Below are 23,092 nucleotides of genomic sequence, written 5' to 3' on the forward strand. Positions count from 1 at the left end.
TCTATCGGTATGTAACAATGGCTTCTCTAAAGTCGTTCACCAGTACCTGGAAAAACACAAAGAGACATTTTATTCACAAGTGTAAGAAACAGGACTATTATTTGGGTTGGGCGACTCCCCACCTCAAGTAGTAATCACAACTAGTCGGGGTGAACCTTTAACCCCCTCGATGCTAGGCCCCCCACACTCCCTATGCTAAGCCTTTTTATGGCGATTTGAGGTAGTTTGTGCTTAGGCCCCGATAACTTTTTGACCACATAAATTATCTATGCCAAATTGGCGTCCGTTTCTTCCAACACCACAGGTATTTTAAAGGTAACCGGGGTGTGAGGATTCCCCTGAAGGGGACCCAGATATTAGCCAAAATACACATACATTTTGGTGGTTTTGTTTTGGAAAAATGGGGGGAAAATTGCTGCAGAAGAATGTGTTTTTTTCCCTGCAAATAGTATCAACAAAGGGTTTGTGGTGCCGAAATCCTCATCTTCCCAGCTTTCAGGGACTGATAGACTTTGGTCAGAAAACCAACTTTCTTTACACAGTTTTGGCATTTTACTGGGACATAGCCTTTTGTTGCTATTTGTTGTGCTTTCAACCTTCTTCCAGTTAGTGGTAGAAAAGGGGAAACATCCTTTACAACGAAACTTTTTCCATGCAGTACCTTTACAACGCAGGAATTACAACGCAAGTCGTTACAACGACTTGCGCTGGAGGGCGCTGTAGGATAGGGAATAGTTTAATTTACTATCCAAAACCTTCCCTACTATCCACGGGGACTGGAGTTTGAATAGGAAGTTAAACTATTCACTATCCAGCGCCCCCCAACGCAAGTCGTTGTAACGACTTGCGTTGTAAAACCTGCGTTGTAATGGCATGTATGGAAAAAGCATGCGTTGTAACGACATACATCCGTAGAAAAGGGTACGAAAGCAATAATGGATGCTGTAAAGCTACACATTTCAGAAAAGTAGACAGTATTCTGAATTTAGCAAGGGGTCATTTGTGTAGATCCTTCATGTTTTTTTTTTATAGAAACAAAGAGTTGAAAATAAGAAAAATTGAAAATGAGTTGAAAAAACAGCCATTTATGCCAACGTTTTCACCTGTAACTTCTAAGTATGACAGATTTTTTAAAGCAATATACCGTTACATCTGCCAGACCCTTGTGGTTGTGGGGATAGTACTTGTAGGTTCACCAAGAACCCGAGGAACCCAGAGCCAATAACTGAGCAGCGTCTTGCAATGGTTTTTCATTATGTACCGAGTATATAGCAATTCATTTTGCAAAATATAAAGAGTGAGAAATAGGAATCAAAGACACCTATGTATTTCCAAAATGGGAACAAAATATATAGTTTAGAAAGAGTAGCTATTTGCACATCTCTGAAATTGTGGGTACCCATATTAGCATGTGAATTATAGGAAATTTTTCAAAAGTGACTTCTTTTTTACACATTGTCTTACATTTGGAAGGCAGAAATGCATCGAAAGTCAATGGGTAATAACAGTTGCTCTACAATTCGGTGTTCCCCTAAGTCTCCCAATAAAATTGTACCTCACTTGTGTAGACAGGCCTAGTGCCCGCGACAGGAAATGGCCCAAAACGCCAACGTGGACAAAACGGAACCTTTTTATGCTAAGTGCCTAGCTGTGGATTTTGAACCCTAGCTCATCCGGCACCTAGGGAAACCTAGCAAGCGTGTACATTTTTGAAAACTAGACACCCATGGGAATCCAGGATGGGGTGACATGAGTGGCTCTCACCAGGTTCTGTTACTCAGAATCCCTTGCAAACCTCAAACTTTGTAAATAAAACACATTTTCCTCACATTTCTGTGATGGAATGTTCTGAATCTGCATGGATCAACAAAACTCCACCCACCACGCATTCCTCAAAGTGTTCCGATAAAAATGTTACCTCACTTGTATGGTAGGTCTAGTGCCCGCGATAGGAAACGGCCCAAAACGCAACGTGGACACACCACATTTGTACAGTGAAACCTGACACTTTTTTTTGCAAAGTGACTAGCTGCAGATTTTGAACCCTAGCTTTGCCAGCACCTAGGGAAACCTAGCAAACCTATACATTTTTAAAACTAGACATACAGGGAAATCCAGGAGGGGATGACTTGTGCGCCTCTCACCATGTTCTGTTACCCAGAATCCCTTGCAAACCTCAAACTTTGTCAAAAAATAATCCCACATTTTCCCCACATTTCCGAGATGGAAAGTTCTTGAATCTGCGTGGTTCCACAAACTTCCACCCACCCAGCATTCCTCAAAATCTCCCAATAAAATGGTACCTCACTCATGTATGTGGGTCAAGTACCCGTGAAAGGTAAGGGCGCAAAACATATTGTGGAGACTTCAAAATTAACTATCATAAAACAACTTGATTTGGCACCTAGGGAAACCTACATAAGCCACACATTTCTGAAAACTAGACACCCCGGGGAGTCCAGGGATGTATGGCTTGTGTGGATCCCCCAGGGATTCCCTACCCAGAATCCCTTGCAAACCTCAAATTTAGCTGGAAAAAAATAATCAGATTTTTCTCAAATTTCTGTGTGGGAAGTTGTGGGTTCACCGGGCTGACACAAATTTCCTACCGCCCAGTGTTGCCCCAGGTCTCCCGATAAAAATGGTACCTCACTTGTGTGAGTGGGTCAAGTACCAGCGACAGGCAAGGGCCCACAACGTAATTTGAAGGCTTGCAAGGGATTCTGGGTAGGAGAACGTTGAGGGATCCACGCAAGCCATACCTCACTGGACTCCCCAGGGTGTCTAGCTTTCAGAAATGTTTGATTTTGGTAGGTTCACTAGATGGCCGCGAGCCCGGGGCCAAAAACCGTGGTGCTTCCCCTCCCCCCACCCCCCCACCCCTTGCAAAAACAGGTTGTTTTTTTATAGAAGGTATCTGCGTTTTTGGTCCCGTGCTCTGCGGCCATCTAGGGAAACTTACCAAACCCACACATTTCTGAAAACTAGACACCAGGGAGGTGTGACTTGCGTGGATCCCCTAAAGTTTTCCTACCCAGAACCCTCTGCAAACCTCAAATTTAGATGGAAAAAAGAAATCACATGTTCCCCACATTTCTGTGTGGAAAAGTTGTGGTTTCACCGGGCTGGCACACATTATGTAGGTAGGTTCACTAGATGGCCGCGAGCCCGGGGCCAAAAACCGTGGTGCTTCCCCTCCCCCCACCCCACCCCCCCCCCCCACCCCCTGCAAAAACAGGTTGTTTTTTTATAGAAGGTATCTGCGTTTTTGGTCCCGTGCTCTGCGGCCATCTAGGGAAACTTACCAAACCCACACATTTCTGAAAACTAGACACCAGGGAGGTGTGACTTGCGTGGATCCCCTAAAGTTTTCCTACCCAGAACCCTCTGCAAACCTCAAATTTAGATGGAAAAAAGAAATCACATGTTCCCCACATTTCTGTGTGGAAAAGTTGTGGTTTCACCGGGCTGGCACACATTATGTACCACCCTGTGTTCCCCCGATAAAAATGGTACCTCACTTGTGTGGGTGGGCCAAGTACACCCGACAGGCATGGGCCCAAAACCTATTGTGGAGACATCCAAATTACCTATCACGACCTGGATTTGGGCTATTTCCTATTGCAGCCACTATGCATACCCTCACAAGTGAGGTACCATTTTTATTGGGAGACCTAGGGGAACACTGGGTGGTAGGAAATTGTGGTGGCCCGGTGATCCACATCCTTCCCACACAGAAAAGCGGTGAAAATGTTATTCTTTTTTTAACTAAATTTAAGGTTTGCAGGGGATTCTGGGTAGGAAAATGTTGGGGGATCCACACCTTCCTGGACTCCCCTGGGGAGCCTAGTGAGGTATCATTTTACTTGGGAGAACAAGGGGGAACGCTGGGTAGTAGGACATTTGTGCTGGCACAGGGATACCACATACAAAAAAGTGTGAAAAAGTGATTTGTTCTGCTAAATTTGAGGTTTACAGGGTATTCTGGGTAGGGAAACGTTGGGGGATCCAAGCAACCCATACCTCCCTGTACTTCCCAGGATGTATAGTTTTCAGAAATGTGTGATTTTGGTAGATTTTTCTAAATGGATGCCATGCCCGGGGCCTAACACCCAGATGCACCCCTTTGCAAAAACCAGGTAGTTTTGCTATAGGTAATTTTGATTTCTCCACAATAGGTTTTGGCCCCATGCTTGCCACGGTTACTTGGCCCACCCACACAAATGAGGAACCCTTTTTATCAGGAGACCTTGGGGGAACGCAGGGTGGTACAAAATCTGTGCCAGCACAGTGATCTCACAACTTTTCCATAGAGAAAATGTGGGAAAATGTGATTTTTTGTCAGCTAAATTTGAGGTTCGCAGGGGATTCTGTGTAGGAAAACTTTGGGGGATCCATGAAAGTCACACCTCCCCGGACTCTCCCGGGTGTCTAGTTTTCAGAAATGTGTGGATTTGGTAAGTTTCCCTAGATGGCCGCAGGGCACGGGAACAAAAACGCAGATGCCCTCTATCACAAAACGACATGGCTTTGCAAAGGGGTACCTGCATATAGTTACTGGGTTTGGCGGCCATTTAGGGAAACCTACCAATGCAAGACATTTCTGAAAACTAGACACCCAGGGGAGTCCAAGGAGGTGTGGCTAGGGTGGATCCCCCAATGTTTTCCTGCCCAGAATCTCCTGAAAACCTTAAATTCAGCTGGAAAAAAAGAAAATCAGATTTTCTGTGTGGGAAATTTGTGGGATCACAGGGAAGACACAAATGTACTACCACCCCGCGTTACCCTAGGTCTCCCGATAAAAGTGGTACCTCACTTGTGTGGGTGGGCCAAGTATCCATGGCAGGGAAGGGCCCAAAACGTATTGTGGGGACATCAAAATTATCTATCACAGTGTTACTTGGTTTTGCAAAGGGGCCACCTGCATTTTTGGTCCAGAGCTCGCCGGCCATCTGGGAAAACCTACCAAACCCAGATATTTCTAAAAACTAGACACCCGGGGGAGTACAAGGAGGTATGGATTGCGTGGATCCCTCAATCTTTTCCTACCCACAATCCCCTGCAAACCTCAAATTTATCTATAAAAAAAAACCCTAATTTTCCTCACATTTCCGCACTGGCAAAAATGCCCTACCACCCAGCGTTCCCCTTGGTCTCCAGAGTACAATGATACCTCACTTGTGTGGGTGGGCCGAGAGCTTGCGACTGGGAAGGGCCAAAAACATAGGGATTGGGGGTATAGCACCAAGATCTCTACGCGCTATATTTTTTTAAAATACGTTTCTAGTAAATTCTGCATTGGACACCCACTCAAGTGAGGAATCATTTTTAGCAGGAGACCAAGGGGAACCCTGGGTTTTAGGGCATTTTTGCTCGTGTGGTTATAGCACAAGGAAATGTAAGGAAAATGAGATTGGTTTAGCTAAATTTGAGGTTTGCAGAGGATTCTGGGTAGGAAAACATTGGGGAATACATGCAAGCCACACAGGTCTGGACTCCCCGGGAGTCGAGTTTTCAGAAACGTCGGGGTTTGGTAGGTTTCCCTGAATTGCTGCCGAGCCCGGGACAAAAAAGCATGTGACCCACTTGCAAAACCAGGTCGTTTTGTGACAGATAATTTTGATGTCTCCACAATACATTTTAGGCACTTGCCTGTCGCAGGTACTTGGCCAACTCATACAGGGGATTCTGGGTAGGAAAACGTTGGGGAATCCACGCAAGTCATACTTGCCTGGACTCCCCCGGGTATCTAGTTTTCAGAAATGTCTAGGATTGGTAGGTTTCCCTAGATGGCCGCCGAGCCCAAGAACAAAAACGCAGGTGACTACCTCGCAAAACAACGTGTTTTTGTAATCGATAATTTTGATGTTACCACAGTACATTTTGGGCTGTTTCCTGTCAAGGGCACTAGGCCTACCCACACAAGTGAGGAACCATTTTTATCGGGATAATTTGGGGAATGCTGGGTTGGTGGAAATTTGTTGCTGCCCTTAGATTCCAAAACATTCCATCACAAAAATGTGAGGAAAATGTGTTTTTATTCCCAAAATTTTAGGTTTGCAGTGGATTCTGGGTAACTGAACCTGGTGAGAGCCACACAAATCGGCCCATCCTGGATTTCCTTGGATGTCTAGTTTTTAAAAATGTATAGGTTTGCTAGATTTCCTTAGGTGCCGGCTGAGCTAGGGTCCTAAATTAACAGCTAGGCACATTGCTAAGAAAGGGTCAGTTTGTAATGGAAAAATGTGATGTGTCCACGTTGCGTTTTGGGCTGTTTCCTGTTGCTGGCACTATGCCTACCCACACAAGTGAGGTACCATTTTTATCAGGAGACTTGGGTGAATGATGGGTTGGTGGAAGTTTGTTGCTCCCCTTAGATTCCAGAACTATTCATCACAGAAACGTGAGGATTATTTTATTATTTTTTTTACTAAGTTTGAAGTTTGCAAGGGATTATGGGGGTAACAGAACCTGTTGAGAGGCACACAAGTCACCCCATCCTGGATTCTCATTGGTGTCTAGTTTTTTTTAAAAGTACAGATTTGCTAGGTTTTCCTAGGTGCCGGCTGTGCTAGCTCCCATAATCCACAGCTAGTTACAATGCGAAAAAAAGGCCAGTGCCTAGTGGGCTTTTTGCCGCCTTGGGGGCGCGACCCACAAGGGGGGGCCGAAAGACAGAGGGTATATGTTTTGGGAGGTGGGGGCATTGGGATGCCCATTCAGGGCAGCAGCCACCACTACGTATAAAAAAGCTAGCATGATCCCTGGTGCCTAGTAGACTCTTTGCCCCCCAAGGGGGGGATGGGTTTGGGGGCAGATCAGAGGCTATTGCCCCATCTTCCTCCTGGGGGGGGCAAAAAGGTTGTGGTAATTGTTTGTTGTTTGGGTGGGGGAATTGGCATACCCATTCTGAGCAGCCCCAACATATTAAAACAATAATAATTCCTGGTGCCTGGTGGGCACCATTCTGGGCAGCCCCGACCCCTACGTATATTTAAAAAAAAAAAAACCTGGTGCCTAGTAGGCTTTTGCCCCCATCTTCCTCCTGGGAGGGGGGGCAGCATGATCTCAAACCCTGGTAGCTATGGCACAAAGCAGACATATTTAACTTAGGGCAATATGTAAAGTATTTATGCTGTAAAAAAAGAATATTGAAGTCAAAATGGGGGGAGGGGTGGGGGAAACAATTAGAAAAATAGAGTAAAATGTAATAAACCCAAAACAATGTGTAAGGTAGTTATGCACTACCAAAACAGTAATAAAGTTGAAATGCAAAATAATGAAGAAAAAAATGCAAAAAGACTTTAAAAAGTTGAGTAAATGTAATAAACAATATGCCTAATGTTTCACTTGATTTAGCCAATCTTCTTTCAATACTAGGAAAATCTAATACAAACAGAATGGCATTACTCTAGCGAACTCAACTGGATTTTTTTGTTATCTTAAACAGTTATCTTGATAGTTAAATATTCAATACTTCAAATAGATGGTTAAACAGTTTTGAAGCAAGGCAAAACATATACAATTGAAAGGAATTCTGCTCCATTCACACATCTGAATAGAGTGATGAGTATTCAGCTTTACCTTCATATGTGAAGGGTAGGCAGGTACATTTTAGACATTTAGTTTGTCCTGTACATGAAAATCCTGACAGTGGCAGGACTGTTTTAGGTATTTGTATGGGGGTGGGGGGGGGCAGTTTAACAGGCACAAAGTAGCATGATCTACAACTTTCTACTTCTTCCAGTCTACTCCAGGTCTGTTCACAACCACTGCCTAAGCATCAGAGGTCTCTTTGAGGGATGGTCTTGCAATTTTTGCAAACATCCATAAAGCTCACACAAACAATGGACTTAAACCACTGAAAGATGTAAGATAAACGTTTGGTGATATAACATATACTTTTTTTTTAAATCATACACTGCATCATGGACGGCATCACTGTAACCTTTTATAAAACCAAAAAACATCTACTTGCCCCACACCTACTCGCTCTGTAGTCAGAGGCGCTGAGTACAGGCTCCTTGCCTCCCACGTTCCCCGATGCAGTCCTTACACTGCTACAGAAACCTGGCAAGGACTCACTCGTTTGCTCCTCATACAAACCATTTTCCCTCCTAAACTCTGATAACAAAATCTTTGCCCAAATCTTGGCCATGAGCCTTTCCCTGTTAATGGATCAAATAATATCTTCCGTGCGATCCAGTTTTGTTCCACATAGATCTACTTCTTTCAATCTGAGAACAATTTTCACTGTATTAAACAGGATTTCCTCTACAATCCCCGCTTTGGTGGCATTATTGGATGCAGAAAAACCATTTGACTCTCTGGATTGGCCTTTCCGGAGATCAACGTTGAGAAAACTGGGCTTTCCCTGCGCCTTCATCTCATCTATTATGCTTCGTTATACCCAACCGATGGCCTGCTTGTGGGTGAATGGCTTGCTTACTGAGCAGTTCCCCATTTCCAGGGGTACCAGGCTGGGGGGCCCCCTGTCCCCTCTCTTACTTATGATCGCTCTGGTCCATTGCCATCAAGGAAAAGCACGTACACCACAGCCTTCAACTTACACATGCCCACCTCCTGGCCTCACTTTATGCGGACAATATATTAATATTTGTTAGTCATCCCACTAACAACCTCCCACCACTAATTCAAAAAAGTGTCCGCTTTGGCAGCCTGTCAGGCCATCACATAAACTGGGCTAAATCCAATCTATTCCAGATGACAGAGAATGTACACCCCGCGGACATCGAGTACCCCGTCATAGATCACAGACTCCACTAAATATTTGGGTAGCCACATACACTTAGATGAAGAGCAAGTTCTTTGGCTAAACTACAGCCCTGCCGTTGACCGAATGTCGACTCTGAACGCTGAATCAGCCTCTCGCTCTCCATTGCCGAACCAGTAGCAATAATCAAAATTGTAGTGCTCCCTCGCTTTTTGTATTTGTTTTCAAATAGCCCCATCTGCCTCCCACAACACGTTTTCAAAACTCTGCGCAGCCTCCTCCTATGGCTTGTATGGGCTGGACGTAAACCCCGCATTAAGTGGGACACCATGACCCTCGCCTACGAGCGCAGTGTTTTCAGGGTCCCGGATCTTTTTCTTTATTACTTTGCTGCGTAGTGCCAGTAAGCTCACCGCTGGTATCATTCTGATGCCTGCATCCCATATCTCTCACTTGAGCGGGACCAGGCTGGACAGATGTCGCTCTTATCCATATTGCCGAATGGCATTCCCATGGACTCAACCAACATGCAGACTCTCTTTACCACTTGCAGGCCTGACGGGGGCTGCTTCGCACTCTGCGAGGGGATATCCTCTACTCCCTGTCATCCCACGGGCGGGCAAACCATGGCTTCCCCTCACAAGTGAAAAACGAGTCCAACAAATCCCAGCCCGGCATGGCCTTCACACTCTGGGCTATGTTCCCGGATAGCCATGCTCTTTCCCATGCCAACAGAATGCCACCAACATGCATCATTTAATACTGCGCACACTTTATAATATCCTGCATATCCACATACCCACTGCCCACGGATGAGTTCTCACCCTTCTCGCTTGTTATCACTGACGGACACAGTGATCACTTTGTTCCCAGACTGTACCACACATGCCTAGTCTTAAAACCAGACTCTACTTCACGAGTCAGAGAGGCCTGAAACGTGGACCTGGGCTGTTTAATTCCAGACAAGCTCAGGGCATTCTGCTGCTCTCAAACCAAGTTGGTGTCCATCAACCACAGACATAAGCTTATATATTTTAAGTTACTGCACACATCGTACGTTGCCCCCAAAGACATTGCCAAATTCGACCCCACACACTTGACTCAGTGCCCCAAGTGCCAAGCCCCCCCCGGCTCATATTCCGCCCACCTCAATTGGACATGCCACCTAATTGGCTGCTACTGGGTCTCAGTTTTCTCATTTCTATCTACAATGGCAGATCACTCAATATAGCCTGACCCCACACTAGCGCGCCTGGGCTATACCTACGGCATCCTTAAATCTACACAGAGATTTATATCGGTGGCATCACTACTTGTCAATCGGTAGCCTGCTGTTCACTGGGGCACCAGGCACCTCCCCACAGATTCCACCTGGCTCAAATCCATGTCCTACTGCAATACAGTCAGCGAGGACTACGCACTGCTACAACCCTAAACCTAGACCTAAAGACGTCTGGCAACCTCTTCGGGATTATCTCCTCTCCTTGGAGTCGGCTGATAAGGGGTGAATCATCCCCATGTGTGCCATCTAATGGGGTGCTCCACACATCCCCACGCAACGCAGACATTCCACAACTCCCCCCTGCACTATTCCAATAAGGATCCTCCCTCCTCTCCCCTACTTAGACTACAACATGATAAGTCCAAGTTGACTGTTATGACGGGCCTATGATGCTTTGTTCGCTCAGAAATGTACGTCTTTGCACGTTTGTATTCACTGGCAAAATTGAATAAATAACGTTTTTTTTAAAAAAATTATACACTGCTGGAATTACCTGTCAGCATCCAGTTTTGGTATGTTTCGCTTCACTTTCTTCCTGGCTGGCTGGGGTAGTTCTTCTGCTTTCGGAGACCCTTGGTTTCCATCCCAGTCGTCCACTAAAAAGACAATGCAGGAGAACTATTTTACAGGGGACATCATAACTGGTACAACTCAATTTCAGTACACTGTTTGAATATGAATAATTTGAATATACATAAAATAAGTCGAACACATGGTTAAGTTTACCAGCAGGGCTAAAAGTTATAGTCACTAAATGGCCTTTACCTTTACTCCGGAGACAGAAAGAGCCGAAAACAAGCATTTGCAATGCAATAGGTCTCGCATTTATGCACGTTTAAGCTATTGCCATTTCTTTTTTTAAATTAAACCAGCTCAGAATAACTTACAGTTATCACATTCAAGTTATTTGTACAAAGCATAACATTGTTATCGACAGCACACCTGCTATCACAACCCTCTCTTCGAGTCCCTAGTGAACTCTGAGTGTTCTAGTCTAATCTGGAGTAGTCAAGTCCCCTCCCATCCCTTTACTCTACCTAATACCACCGGTATTTCTGCCACTGTCCCCAGATTTTATCCCACTTGTGTGGACAGCCTCTGGATTTGTAAATCACTTTCTCTCCCCTGGCGCACTAATCCATGTCAGATTTCCATTTACACACTTCTGGTATCTGTCTTGCCCCTCATTTTTGGGCTATATTTCGTTTTGCCACCATCATAGCCACTTTCAGCCAAATAGCGGTGTATTTTGGTCATTTCTCTTCGCCTGTTTCGTACAAAAGCATCCAGCAGGAGTCAATTGGAATGTTTATCCCTGTGACTTCTGACATGAGTTTTCCCACTCCTTTCCAATATTCCTGTACAAATTTACACTCGCACAAAATATGAAAAAGGTACCAATTTCTCCACATTCCCTACCAAAGCTATTGGCATTGTTAATGACAAAGCCTTTTATTGGTTTTAAAAACGAAAACAAAAATAAAAGGCATTGTCATTTACAATGTCAATAGCTCACACTTGCGTAAATGGGAGACCTATTGCATTAAAATGCTTGTTTGTCTTTTGTTTACTCCCAGGAGCACCACTCAATTACTGGTCTTGTTATGCCTTTCTGTTTATGGGTTCCTTTGAGGAACTTTAAAAAAAATTATTTGTTTCCTGCTTGTGCCTTCGGCGCCTGCCGCTGCTTGTTTTTATTTTTAGGCACTGGGAGAACCGACGCCAAGACTCGAAGCTGGTTTCCCAGGTTCAAAGTCAGCAGCTCTGGCTATGTTATGCCACATACTCTCACCCAAAAAAAAGTGATTTTTTTTTAGGTTTTGCCATTGTTTTCTTTTTCTTCCTGTTTGACGGGTTGAGTTTCAAATCAAATGGCACCTCTGTTGCCACAAAAAAAAAATGCAGCTAGATCACATGCTGAATGAAGAACGCCATCCTACAAATCGCTTCCTGTGGTATTTGAGTCCTGAAACTGGCTGCTATGTATATTTGCAATGCAATAGGTCTTGCATTTTAGAAACTTTGACCTAATGGTATTGCAAATGGCAATGCCTTTTATTATTGCAGGTTTTTTTTTAAATACAAATAAATGGCATTGTTATGTACAATACCAATAGCTCAAAATCTCACAATTACGAGACCTATTGCAATGCAAATGCTTGTTAATCTTGCTAGACGGACCCCGAAATAAACATTGATATGGGCGCCACCTAGGCTATTTTAACCATCACTTCATAAAGATCCCACATCCTTTGACTAAAAAAGCGCTCCCTTGTAAGGAAAAAGGTTATAGCAGGCCCTGTTCTTCAGAGGATTGGGAAGATGTTGATGAAGAATGTCACTGAATAAGCATTCAGTGAGTGAGTTCCTTTTAAGAAAAAGATTTTCTCATAGAACGAGGGAACTCCTTTTACATGATCTAAGTTATGCACTTATCACCCAAAAGTATGGCACCCTGAATGGACGATATAATTTACAATGACATGATGGCCACTGTTAACCACATCAGTTCAACAAACTGCCATTGCGGTTGCACAACGTAAGCCCACAGTGGGAAAATATGCAAAGAATCATTTAGTAAGACAGGAGCAATATTACCACTGAACATTTTAGCACTGCCTTTTATGGTAAACTCAAAAGTAAGGGGTATCACCGCTCCTACCAAATTCAGTAACATTATTACAACATGGTGTTTCTAACGGAATTAGCCCCACACTGTAATTGCTGGCATCGGAAAAACGAAAGTGGGTTTACATTATTATTTTAAGGGGGAACTGCCATAAGTAAACCTAGACAGTGCCACAGACTTCAAGAATGTTAATGATCTACGTTCAGAAGCATCCATTCCGTCTTGTCTAAGTTCTTTACAAAATTTTGAAGAAATATGTTTTAGGCATGAAATGTGTGCATCTCCATGATTGAGTGACATCAAAAGCAAATTAATATTACACCTGGCCGAAAAATCTACGCCCGTTCACTCAGTTACACAAAATGAGCACTCTTCGAAAGGCCATGGAGAGAGACATAGTGTACTTCACGCAAGTCATGAATATCCCAGGTTTGTCCCGTTTCTGGTGTAAAAAGTTTACCCAAACCTGTTTGTATGTTTTACTTGTAGAGTTGTTCGTCGCATTTTAAACCTAGCACTACAAGTACCAAAATTCAAAGCACTGACTCTGGACCCAGAAAGATTACAAATAAATGAAACAACTTGCTTGTTTGTGAACCTCTATAACCATAACATTGGACAGTGAATTTTTAAGAATGCTTACTAGATCTGACCGTACACGGACACCCTTTAAAATGTTTTAGGAAACATCTTCGGACACGTCCCCGGGAACCTATTAAAAATGTTCGTTCAAGTTTTGTAGCAAGCCAATGAATAATACAGAAAAGCGGATATACTTTTGCTAACGTTCGCATAAAAGTATAGCCCTCCGTCAAGAACTAGGGTGGGACAGCACTGCACAGGACAGCAGCCATGGTCTGGGCTTCCCGAGCAGTGCAGGAAGAGGTCTCCCTCTCGAGGTGCCAGCATTCCTGAGGGAACCACCCAAGCACCTAAGGGCTGCCCGCCAGAAAGACTAACAAGTGGCCTCTATTGTCTCGGCATGCCTGAAGTTGAAGAAACCCCATAAAGAAAATAGTGCTTACAAGACTAAATTACACATACCCTGTAACAATCGAAGTAAAAGGGCCAGTCACCATGGGAGGTAACAAATGAAGACAAGGCTGTACTAAGGAGGGACTAACAAGCCTATTAGGAATCAGAAGCCAGCATATATGAAGGACAAAGACACAAGCCAATGAAAAACGTGGGCGGGGCTTCTCTTCCATTCTACACTACAACAAGTCTTGCAGGGCAGCTTGACCTAAAAAGGGGATTTGTGTTACCATTGAACACATTATTTATAAGATCCTCTTTGGTTTATTCTATCCAGTTCTAAACTATGCTTCATCAGCATGATAAAAACTGACTACAGAGAAGAGATACGGGAAACCAAAATGATGCATGGTTTAAACCACAATAAACGAAAATAACTAGTTACTTTCTTTCAGTAATCTTTCTGACGGGAGTCTGGGTAGCCAATATTAATTCTAAGAACAAGTTACCTTTGTTAACATTCTTTTTGATGGATATGACAGCTCCTGAAAATCTGTCATCACTCTACTACCCACCCTTCAGAAGGAAGCTTTTTATTTTTTCTTATTTTGTTGTCCTCCTCTTCCATGCACTGCATCCTTAACGTATGTGGGGCAGGTAAAAACTGGGGCAGAACTGATTTGCTGAAACAACAGCGCATATATTGGACTCCAAAATGACTTCCAGTAGAATTGTGGAACACAATGCAAAGTTAGCGCCATACTCAGCAACTGCTGAAAATGTTTACAGATACAATGAGGTGCCGGAAAAGGAGATTGGTTTAAAGACTCCAAAGGGGCAATATCCGTAAGAAACATATGCACTTGGAGGAAAGGATATGAGGAACATGAAAGACATTCAGATTCTTATAAAGAACAAATCTATTGTGAGGGGTTACATTTTTCCCCAAAGGAAGAGTACTAGCGGTTGGTCACATGTCCAGGGTGCCAGTCAGCCTAGGGTTCGAGCTGTCAACTGACTAGGTCATCTGACTGTACTTTGATTTTAGGAATAGAATAGTTGTTTGGGGGTGCAAACCCCTGCACAAAATGTGCCCCCCTTCGAACTATGCATAGATAAAATCTAGAACTACACTAGACCCTGCAGATTTTCGTAAGCAGATCTAGACATTGAGTTCCCGTGCCCAACAGTAAACAGGTCAGCAGGAACTCCAATGTCGGAACACGTTGGGAGTAATATTGTTGGGAAGGTCAGTAATACAGCACAATAGAAGCAGACTGGATAGTTTGATTTCTCTCAAAAGCCACATGGCCAGAGTTTTTGGATGATCTGTGCACCAGGATGTATACTTCGACCTATTTACTGTAATGTAGCCACAGGGGGTGGATCTCTGTTGCTTCAGAGGCACTTTATACAACAGACTCACTGGTGGAACCCACCTCTTCACAAGCTAGCCACCAATTTATGCGAGAGGTAGGTTTACTTAGCACGGAGGAGTGTCAATACTTGACAGTAACAACCCCTTCTTTTCCCTGTATTTATATACTCCCTAAAATTCATAAGGGAGGCCCTTTTCCACCTGGCCGTCCCATTATTTCGGGAGTCAATTCACCCACAGAAAGATTATCTGAGTACGTTGATACTTTCATCCAGCCCATGGTACAAAATCTTCCGGCCTACTTGAGGGACACCAAGGATATATTGGGCAAATTGGAGGGTTTTGTGTGGACAGATACCCTACATCTCGTCACCTTAGATGTAGTGGGGCTTTACACCTGTATCAAAAAAGAATTTGGAATAAGGGCCCTAGAAACCTTCTTGGATAAACGCTCAGCAGACCACATGCTGCACAATGGTGTCCTCCTCGAGATGACAGAAATTATACTGTCCAAAAACTTTTTCTTACACGATTCGACATGGTACCACCAAACACAAGGGACTGCGATGGGTTCCAGGTTTGCTCCCGCTTACGCCGGCCTATTTATGGGCTGGTTTGAGCGGGAGCATGCATGGGGTCGCCACGCATCCAGGTGGATGAATAACATCATTTTCTGGGGTAGGTACATCGATGATGTGATCATGATCTGGGATGGACCTACCCCGGAACTTTTGGATTACTTTGGCTACCTCAATGATAATCCTTTTAATGTACGTTTCACGATGACACACAATCAGAAATCCATTGATTTCCTGGATGTGAAATTTTTTGTGGAGAACAACAAAATCCAGAGCTGCACTTATCGCAAGGCGACTGCCTGCAATAGTATTCTACACTACGAGAGCGCACATCCCCGGCATGTAATAGAGAACATCCCGTATGGGGAAATGGTTAGGATGCGCCGGAATTGCAGCACGGAGGACTCCTTCCTCCAGAATATCCAGGAGACTGAAAAACGATTTCTTGAGAGGGGTTACCCCAAAAAAATCTTGGAAAAAGCTAATAAAAAAGTCAAGATGATATCAAGACAAAGTACTTTAGCGCCCAAATCCAGACCAACAAACAGTAGCAGACCCCTATCATTTAGCACACAGTTCTCTGATCAGAGCAGTAAAGTGTTTAATATCTTAAGAAAGCATTGGCACTTGATTGCGGACATACCAAGCCTTCAGGGTTCGATTACCAGGACACCCAAAATATGCTATAGGAGGGGTAAAAACCTCCGCAATATCCTGTGCCCAAGCTACATAGAATCTAAAAAGCGGGCCAACTGGTTAACCTCTCCTGCCAAAGGATTCTTCACATGTAGCAATTGCAACATGTGTGAGTTGGGTAGAAATAGAACTAAGGAATTCTGTTTCAATACAAACAAATCCTACACAATAGATCACCTGATCAACTGTAATACCAAATATGTTGTTTACATCTTGGGGTGTGGCTGCAACAAGATTTATGTAGGTAGCACCAAAAGAGCTCTAAAAATCCGTATCCAGGAACATGTCCGGGCAAGACGCAATGGTGACATGAGGTACCCCATGTCCTATCATATGCAGCAATATCATGAAGACACAGAAAACATGTGGTTTATGGGTATTGATCACCAAACCAACCACCCAAGGGGTGGCAACAGGGAACTCGCGTTAAGACAAAGGGAGGCGGGCTGGATATGTAGACTACGATGCATAGAACTCGGTCACAACACCGAGGATGAATTACATCATTTCCTTGCCTAGCCCGCCTGTACAGTGTCACATCTCCCTTTGGTTTATATGGGAGATCTTACCCTTTATGCATATTAACAAAATTAGGAGGACATGTCCATATAACCTGTAAAAAGATCTAAATTTTGGACAGTGAATTTGCAAATAGAAAACCTGCGAATGCCGTATTCCCCTGCTTTTGTTTTACATGTAAACAAATTTAGGATGACGTGTCCCGTTTATTTTATGTTTTGCATGTAAATATTATTTAGGAGGACATGTCCCTACTCTTCGTTAGAAGGTCTATGCATTGGACTGTTAATCTGTAAATAGAGAACATGTATATGATGTACCCGTTCCAATCTAGGATGACATGTCCTTACTCCTTTATGTATTGCATGCAATTAATATTTAGGATGACATGGCCCGACACTATGTTAGAAGGTCGAGTCATGGGACTGTCAATTTGCAATTAGAGATCATGTTTATGACGTACTCCTCTCAGTGTCATGTACATTTTTAATAGTTTGCATTTTCAATTCATGTCAACAATGTTCATTGGTTCCTTTCCCTGCTTACCATGGCAGGCATACAAAAGGTCCTAATCATTGTTATATATCTCCGTTGTCTCTCTCCTGTCCTTCTGCACTTGCAGACTTTTCCCTCTTCTCTTCTCACACGAACTAGTTGCTATTCAATCACATGAGGCTTGGGGGCCGCAGAATAAAGTGGGCTTTTATTCTAGTTTGGCTTTTCTGAACCGAAGATAGACGTCTTGTTCAGTCTTGCTTTAATTGGACCTTTCCTTTATGGTCACGAGGCCAGGTATATTATTATATTTACCCTGCCTGCAACACCTGTAGTTACGTTTTTTCATCGGTCTTTAACTAGATTAATCCTAGGATTGATGAGACTATATATTTCATGACTCATCGTTTCCCCTTCAGGGATTTATATTGTCTACTGCAATAAAAATAGGAATGCCTTCTAATTACATTCTTCGTGGGAACATAGGCAAAGATGGCCGCCGCCATTTCTTCTCACCTCTTATCCCTTACGTTAGGGATAAATTCACCCATGTACAATAGACGCATTATTCTTTGGAAATGTGTCTTTTCTTCCCATCTGCATTAAGTTATCCTATTAGACAGTACCAGATGTGTTTATTTTCAAGATACATATAGAAATTGGTCTGTTGTTTATCGTTTTTCGTTGCACTAGGATATATATAGCCTACAGGGCCGTTTACAGCATTCAACGGACCCTTGTGGTTAATATTAAGGGGGTACACTTATCACACAACGAGGTGCTAGGGGGTTAGAATCTAGATATATATGCCCCACTTAGCTACTCTAATATGGCCGCCGTCATTATATAGGCGTGTATGGCGAATTGTTGACAAACTGACGCTCCAGTCGGTACTACGTTTGGCTGCTTAAAACTAAGTTCTTCTCACCGGTGTTTTATTCCTGACTTTTTATTTATTCAGTGGGACGTATGGAGAATATTTAGGTCCGTCCATAGGACCATCGCTGCATTGCGGTGATTAGGAAGGGCGGACAGCCTTTTAATAATAAGGCACACATGGTCGGATCACGGTACCGTATTTATAATTACGGACATCAAGAAGGGCGGGCACCGCTTAGGGGCAAGGAATACTGCGTGAAAGGTAGCTGCCACACACCACTCTAAGATGGCCGCCATCGCCACACAGACTCGTGTGTCGTCACTGCGAATCACCGATTCCCGGCGCATAGGAGCCGGCACGACTGCCTCAGGTGCGGCCCCTTAACCTAATTGCTCCCAGTATATAACAGGGAAGATGGGCCCACTACAATCGAACACATCGTCGCTGGGGGTGTTTCGCTGTAACGAGGGATGTGGATGGACGCCGGTCGTTTTATCAGGAACGGTGAGTTTGTTATGTTACTAGGTAACTCCTTGTAAATATTGGATTTCAGAATTGGTACCTGTTTTAGGTCGTTCTCTTGCATTACCTGCCCAGCAAGAACTTTTGTTATTAAGTTCAAATGCACCATTGCCCATTACTGGTTTTTTGGCTAAGGGGATATATCTATGGATAGTCAAATCCCCCCTTCACAATTTGGAAAATTTAAATATAGCCTATTACCATGACTAGCACCCCCACTGAATAAAATTAGAATAGCCAATAGACCATTCACTTTGTTAATATTAGTCACACCACTGGACTATTAACCAGGTGTGATTATGACTGACCAATGCCTAGAGGGTGGGATACTATTTTTAAAATCTATACTGCAATGTATGCTATTAAGAAATATTTTTTGTTGCCTGAGTTAGTGACACCCCACCATAACAGAAGATTATATTTATTCTCTCATTTGCCAGACCTGCTGTAATACAGTGCCCACACCCTAACCTTATGGACAAAGAGGACCTCCAGTCCTCCGCTAGAACCACAGATCACTCAGGTAAAACCTATTCTCTACCAACTTTGGTCTCTGTGATTTCCTAATTTGAAACACCTTGCAGAAGAGTATATTCAATTCTTCCTCCTTAATGTGTTTTCAGTAGTTGACCTAAGAAAGCTATATGATTAAGGTGACAAGATCGTGCTCACCATTCAGGAACATTGGATAAAGACTGCCATCTTCGCCGATTGGCATGTTTCCAGTAAGTAGATTATGGAAGAGGAAAATTAGATTTAAAAGACCGGGCTTTACTGTCCCCCCTCCCGGTCTGCCACTTACTCATTGAGAATTGTAAACTTAAATGAATAAACTCTAAGATGTTGACTCTTGCTTTTTCATGTCCCCGCCAAAGGTCCAATTGTCTTAAATTCGACATTGCAACGAAATCATACACATCAGGAGTTAAGTAGCTGGGAAGGTAATCCTTGGACTCCAGTTCCCTTGACATTATCCTGCCTCCATAAGCGACGTATTATAAGACTTAAAGGTAAATGTGCGTTGATTTCGGTTTAACAAGGGTATTGGTCGCTGGACGTAGTTGGTTACTCTTCTCACTGGGTCCCTTACTAGATGTAACTAGCTCACTCCTGTTATGGGGCCTCCTCTCGTTTACTCTGCCTTTTTTCTTCAAATTTTCTCATTCCCGTTTTCAGCTTGGCCCCTCCTGGTGCTTCAAGCATATACTGGAGGCGCTTTGTACATATCTATCCCTCTTGAGATAGAATATGTTGGGTTGTAATGTAATTATCAGAAAATGATTTTGTGTACATGTATATAATGTCTGTATATCTGTTTTTTAACATATTAAATTGCTCTCACAAATGTATACATCCTGATGCCTGGCTTTGACCCTAAGAGCAAAGATTGTCTGTGGACTTAAGCCCAAGGATCAATGTAAATAGCTCCATGTCTATCGTAGGAAGTTTTTAGTTTTTAACTTGTCTGTCGTTGTTTAGATTGTAAGATTGTAAGTTATTTGTTGAACACAAAATTGATTGTATGTATATGTTTTTTACCGACAGCCCTGAAGAAGTCCCGGCTCGGGACGAAACGCGTCGGCTGTTTTTGTTTCACTGCGAATTGAAAATTAAAGATTAAAAGAAGACTAACAATACTCCTTTATGTTATTTTTCTTTATTGTGCTCAAATACTTCTTGCACTTATTATCTTATTTGTTGTGGTGCACCTTTGCTGTTGTTTTTCCATTGTACTGAAATTCCTTGAGGGAACAGGCACAGTGATGATGGGTGCCATTCAGTGTGCACACAATCCCCTACACTAATCTAAGGGATATCGAATATTATTGGGAGAAAGTTAGTCAGGTGCTGACTCTAGGAAGGGTCCATCATTGCAGTTTGTTGTCCACCAATTTATGCGCTCAACTTTAGGATTCTGCCTACTCCTAAAATTGAGGGTATAGGAAACTGCATCTAGTCTCATACTATCAGCAACCTCGTGATTATACACAATGACATTTGCTGGACCAAGTTTGAAACGCATCTCTATACCACATGCACCTTATACAACATATCACAAATAGGTCAATTTTCATGCACTTAGAAAGGGTGTCCAGAACCAGATACAACTCAGAGCGCTTCTTTGCCTTGTTAGGGTATAAGGAGCTATATAATTGCACAATACAACACAATACAACTTTGTGGGTCTGTCTAGGACAATATAAATCCTAGTGAAACAATGCAACAAATGCCGATAGAAGTGTCAAAGACAAACGCAGTAAACAAATCTATGACTTAATTTACACAAACAGAAGGAAACAGAAACAGAGGAAACAAGGATAACGTTTGGGACTATGTAGGGCCTTTGTGTCACAACTCACTAGGAATTCAGCAGTCTGCTTGAGGATGGGGGTTGGGCTGCCTCACGTCTCAGTACCAGACTAAACTGCCATGGCAGGGAAGCCTGCAACTAGGAGACATGGTAAAGATCACAAGTGCGAAAGACTATTCAAATTAACAAAATGGACAAATATACGAGATCCGGCCTCAACATTAGTCCATACTCAGCAGAAAACGTATTGACTAAAGATCTTCTGGAGGGTTGGTATACAGCAGTTTACGCCACTGAAGAGGTCTTGAAGGCTACTGCCGACTTTAGAATTCCACTTCAAAACCCAAATTAATGGTGTGGCTGTCAAAAAGTACTTGATAAGGACTGGTCTAAGAAAGGGGGAAAGTGGATGGCACTAGTCAAAGGCACTAAAACAGAAACGGCGAGTGCTATACCCCAATTAAAGGCAGAAGTTAGAGACCTGCAAGCAGCTATAAACAAGCATTTACAATGTAATAGGTCGCGCAATTGCGAGATTTTGAGCTATTGCAATGGAAATGTCAAGGCCTTTAATAATATTAGAAGGCATTGTCATTTACAATACCAATAGGTCAAACGTTATCAAAAGCGAGACCTATTGTATTGCAGAGCAAGGTGTCCATAAAGCAGGCGCCGCACTCACCAATAAAGTAAAAAATAAAATAAAAATGAAACAGAGGATAGTGTCCCAGAAGCGGGCACTGCGCTCAACATTATAGTTAAAAAAATTACAAAATGAAACTGAGCACAGTGTCCCTAAAGCGGGCGCCGCGCTCAGCATACAAGTTTAATTTTATTTAAAAAAATAAAAGCTGAAAGAACGCGTGGTGTCCCTGAAGCAGACGCCGCGTTCATCTTAAAAGTAATAGTGTTCATTTTAAAAGTAATTAAAAACAAGCATTGGCATAGCGGTTATATCAATCCAACATTGGACCCTGTGGAAGCTTGCGACATTAGAAGCAGTGCTCTAATAAGTGATAATGAAGAAAAAGTTAAACTAAATATTTGCATTGGCTCCCATAATTTGTTAAAGCAGAAAAGCTTTGACTGATCTCAGATTTTGTGACTGTGCAAGTCAGACACTAGACAAAACCCTTATCTATGCTGTGGTATCTCACTGCGGCATCTTAAGGTAATCGGTGCTTTCCGATGACGGTGCTAAATACAAGATGTGACTGACATGCGACAGGAGGTACGTCAACAGCAGAGAGGGAGCAGTGGCAAGATAAAACAGTAGTTTTTTTAGGAGATACTGTTGCATTTTCCAAGCTGCAGTCAAGCTCCCTAACACTGGGCACTCGGAGGATGAGTGGTGGCCAGGACTCCGACGAATGTAGCAGCTCCGGGATTGTTGTGCTAAACACAGGTCGTTCCGTTATTAAGAATGGAAGCTCCGTAATTAAAGTCCGGGCAGTCAATACACCAGATCAAACAAGCAGACTGGCTGGGAATCATACGTGTAAATAAATACCTTGATGCACCAACCGAGCACGTTAACTGGAACACTGTGCACAGAGAAGCCAAGATGGAGCTCAACACGAACGCATGTGGAGCTTATAAAACACATTATTTTTAAAAAAAGTCATGTTCCGCATGGCTGTATTGACATTAGCAAGCATTCACAACGAAGAAATTCCATTTGTGTTTATTAAAGCAGAGCATGGTGAAAATAGCGTAATTTATCCACCGACGCATAGAACAGACTTTCATGTGAGTTCAGTCCCATGCATTGATGGAAGCCATCGAGGACACGGGTGCTCTTATATTTTAGACATGGCCTTCCTACAGCATTTAAACCATCTGCTCACACGTGTACATAAAGATTCCAGTCAGCCTTCTAAGCGCCTTCATTCACTTGATGAAAAAACAAGTTTTAGTACATAGTGCGAGGAGGAGGGGTGGGGGCTGACCCTGAGCCTTCAAGTGCCGTTACTCGGTTTCGGTTGATCTTAAAAAGCACAGAGATGAAAAGGAAGAGCAATTAACTAAATACAGGCACAGGAACGGGCGACCAAACAATGCAAAAGTCGGCAAAGTGAAAGCGCGCACGGAAT

General features: G+C 43.2%; 1 protein-coding gene across 4 annotated transcripts in view; it reads right to left on the reverse strand.

Moving 5' to 3' along the window:
* TIPIN (TIMELESS interacting protein) overlaps nucleotides 1-23,092 on the reverse strand; it is a 282,385-nt gene that overhangs the window by 159,959 nt on the left and 99,334 nt on the right. For all 4 annotated transcript variants that reach the window (XM_078683031.1, XM_078683032.1, XM_078683030.1 and 1 more), the window contains one exon: nucleotides 10,510-10,612. In XM_078683031.1, the coding sequence (XP_078539157.1) occupies nucleotides 10,510-10,612 (103 nt within the window). The remainder of the gene's footprint in view (nucleotides 1-10,509; nucleotides 10,613-23,092) is intronic.

The sequence above is a fragment of the Lissotriton helveticus genome, chromosome 3_1, assembly GCF_964261635.1.
Source record: "Lissotriton helveticus chromosome 3_1, aLisHel1.1, whole genome shotgun sequence".
Taxonomy (NCBI): domain Eukaryota; kingdom Metazoa; phylum Chordata; class Amphibia; order Caudata; family Salamandridae; genus Lissotriton; species Lissotriton helveticus.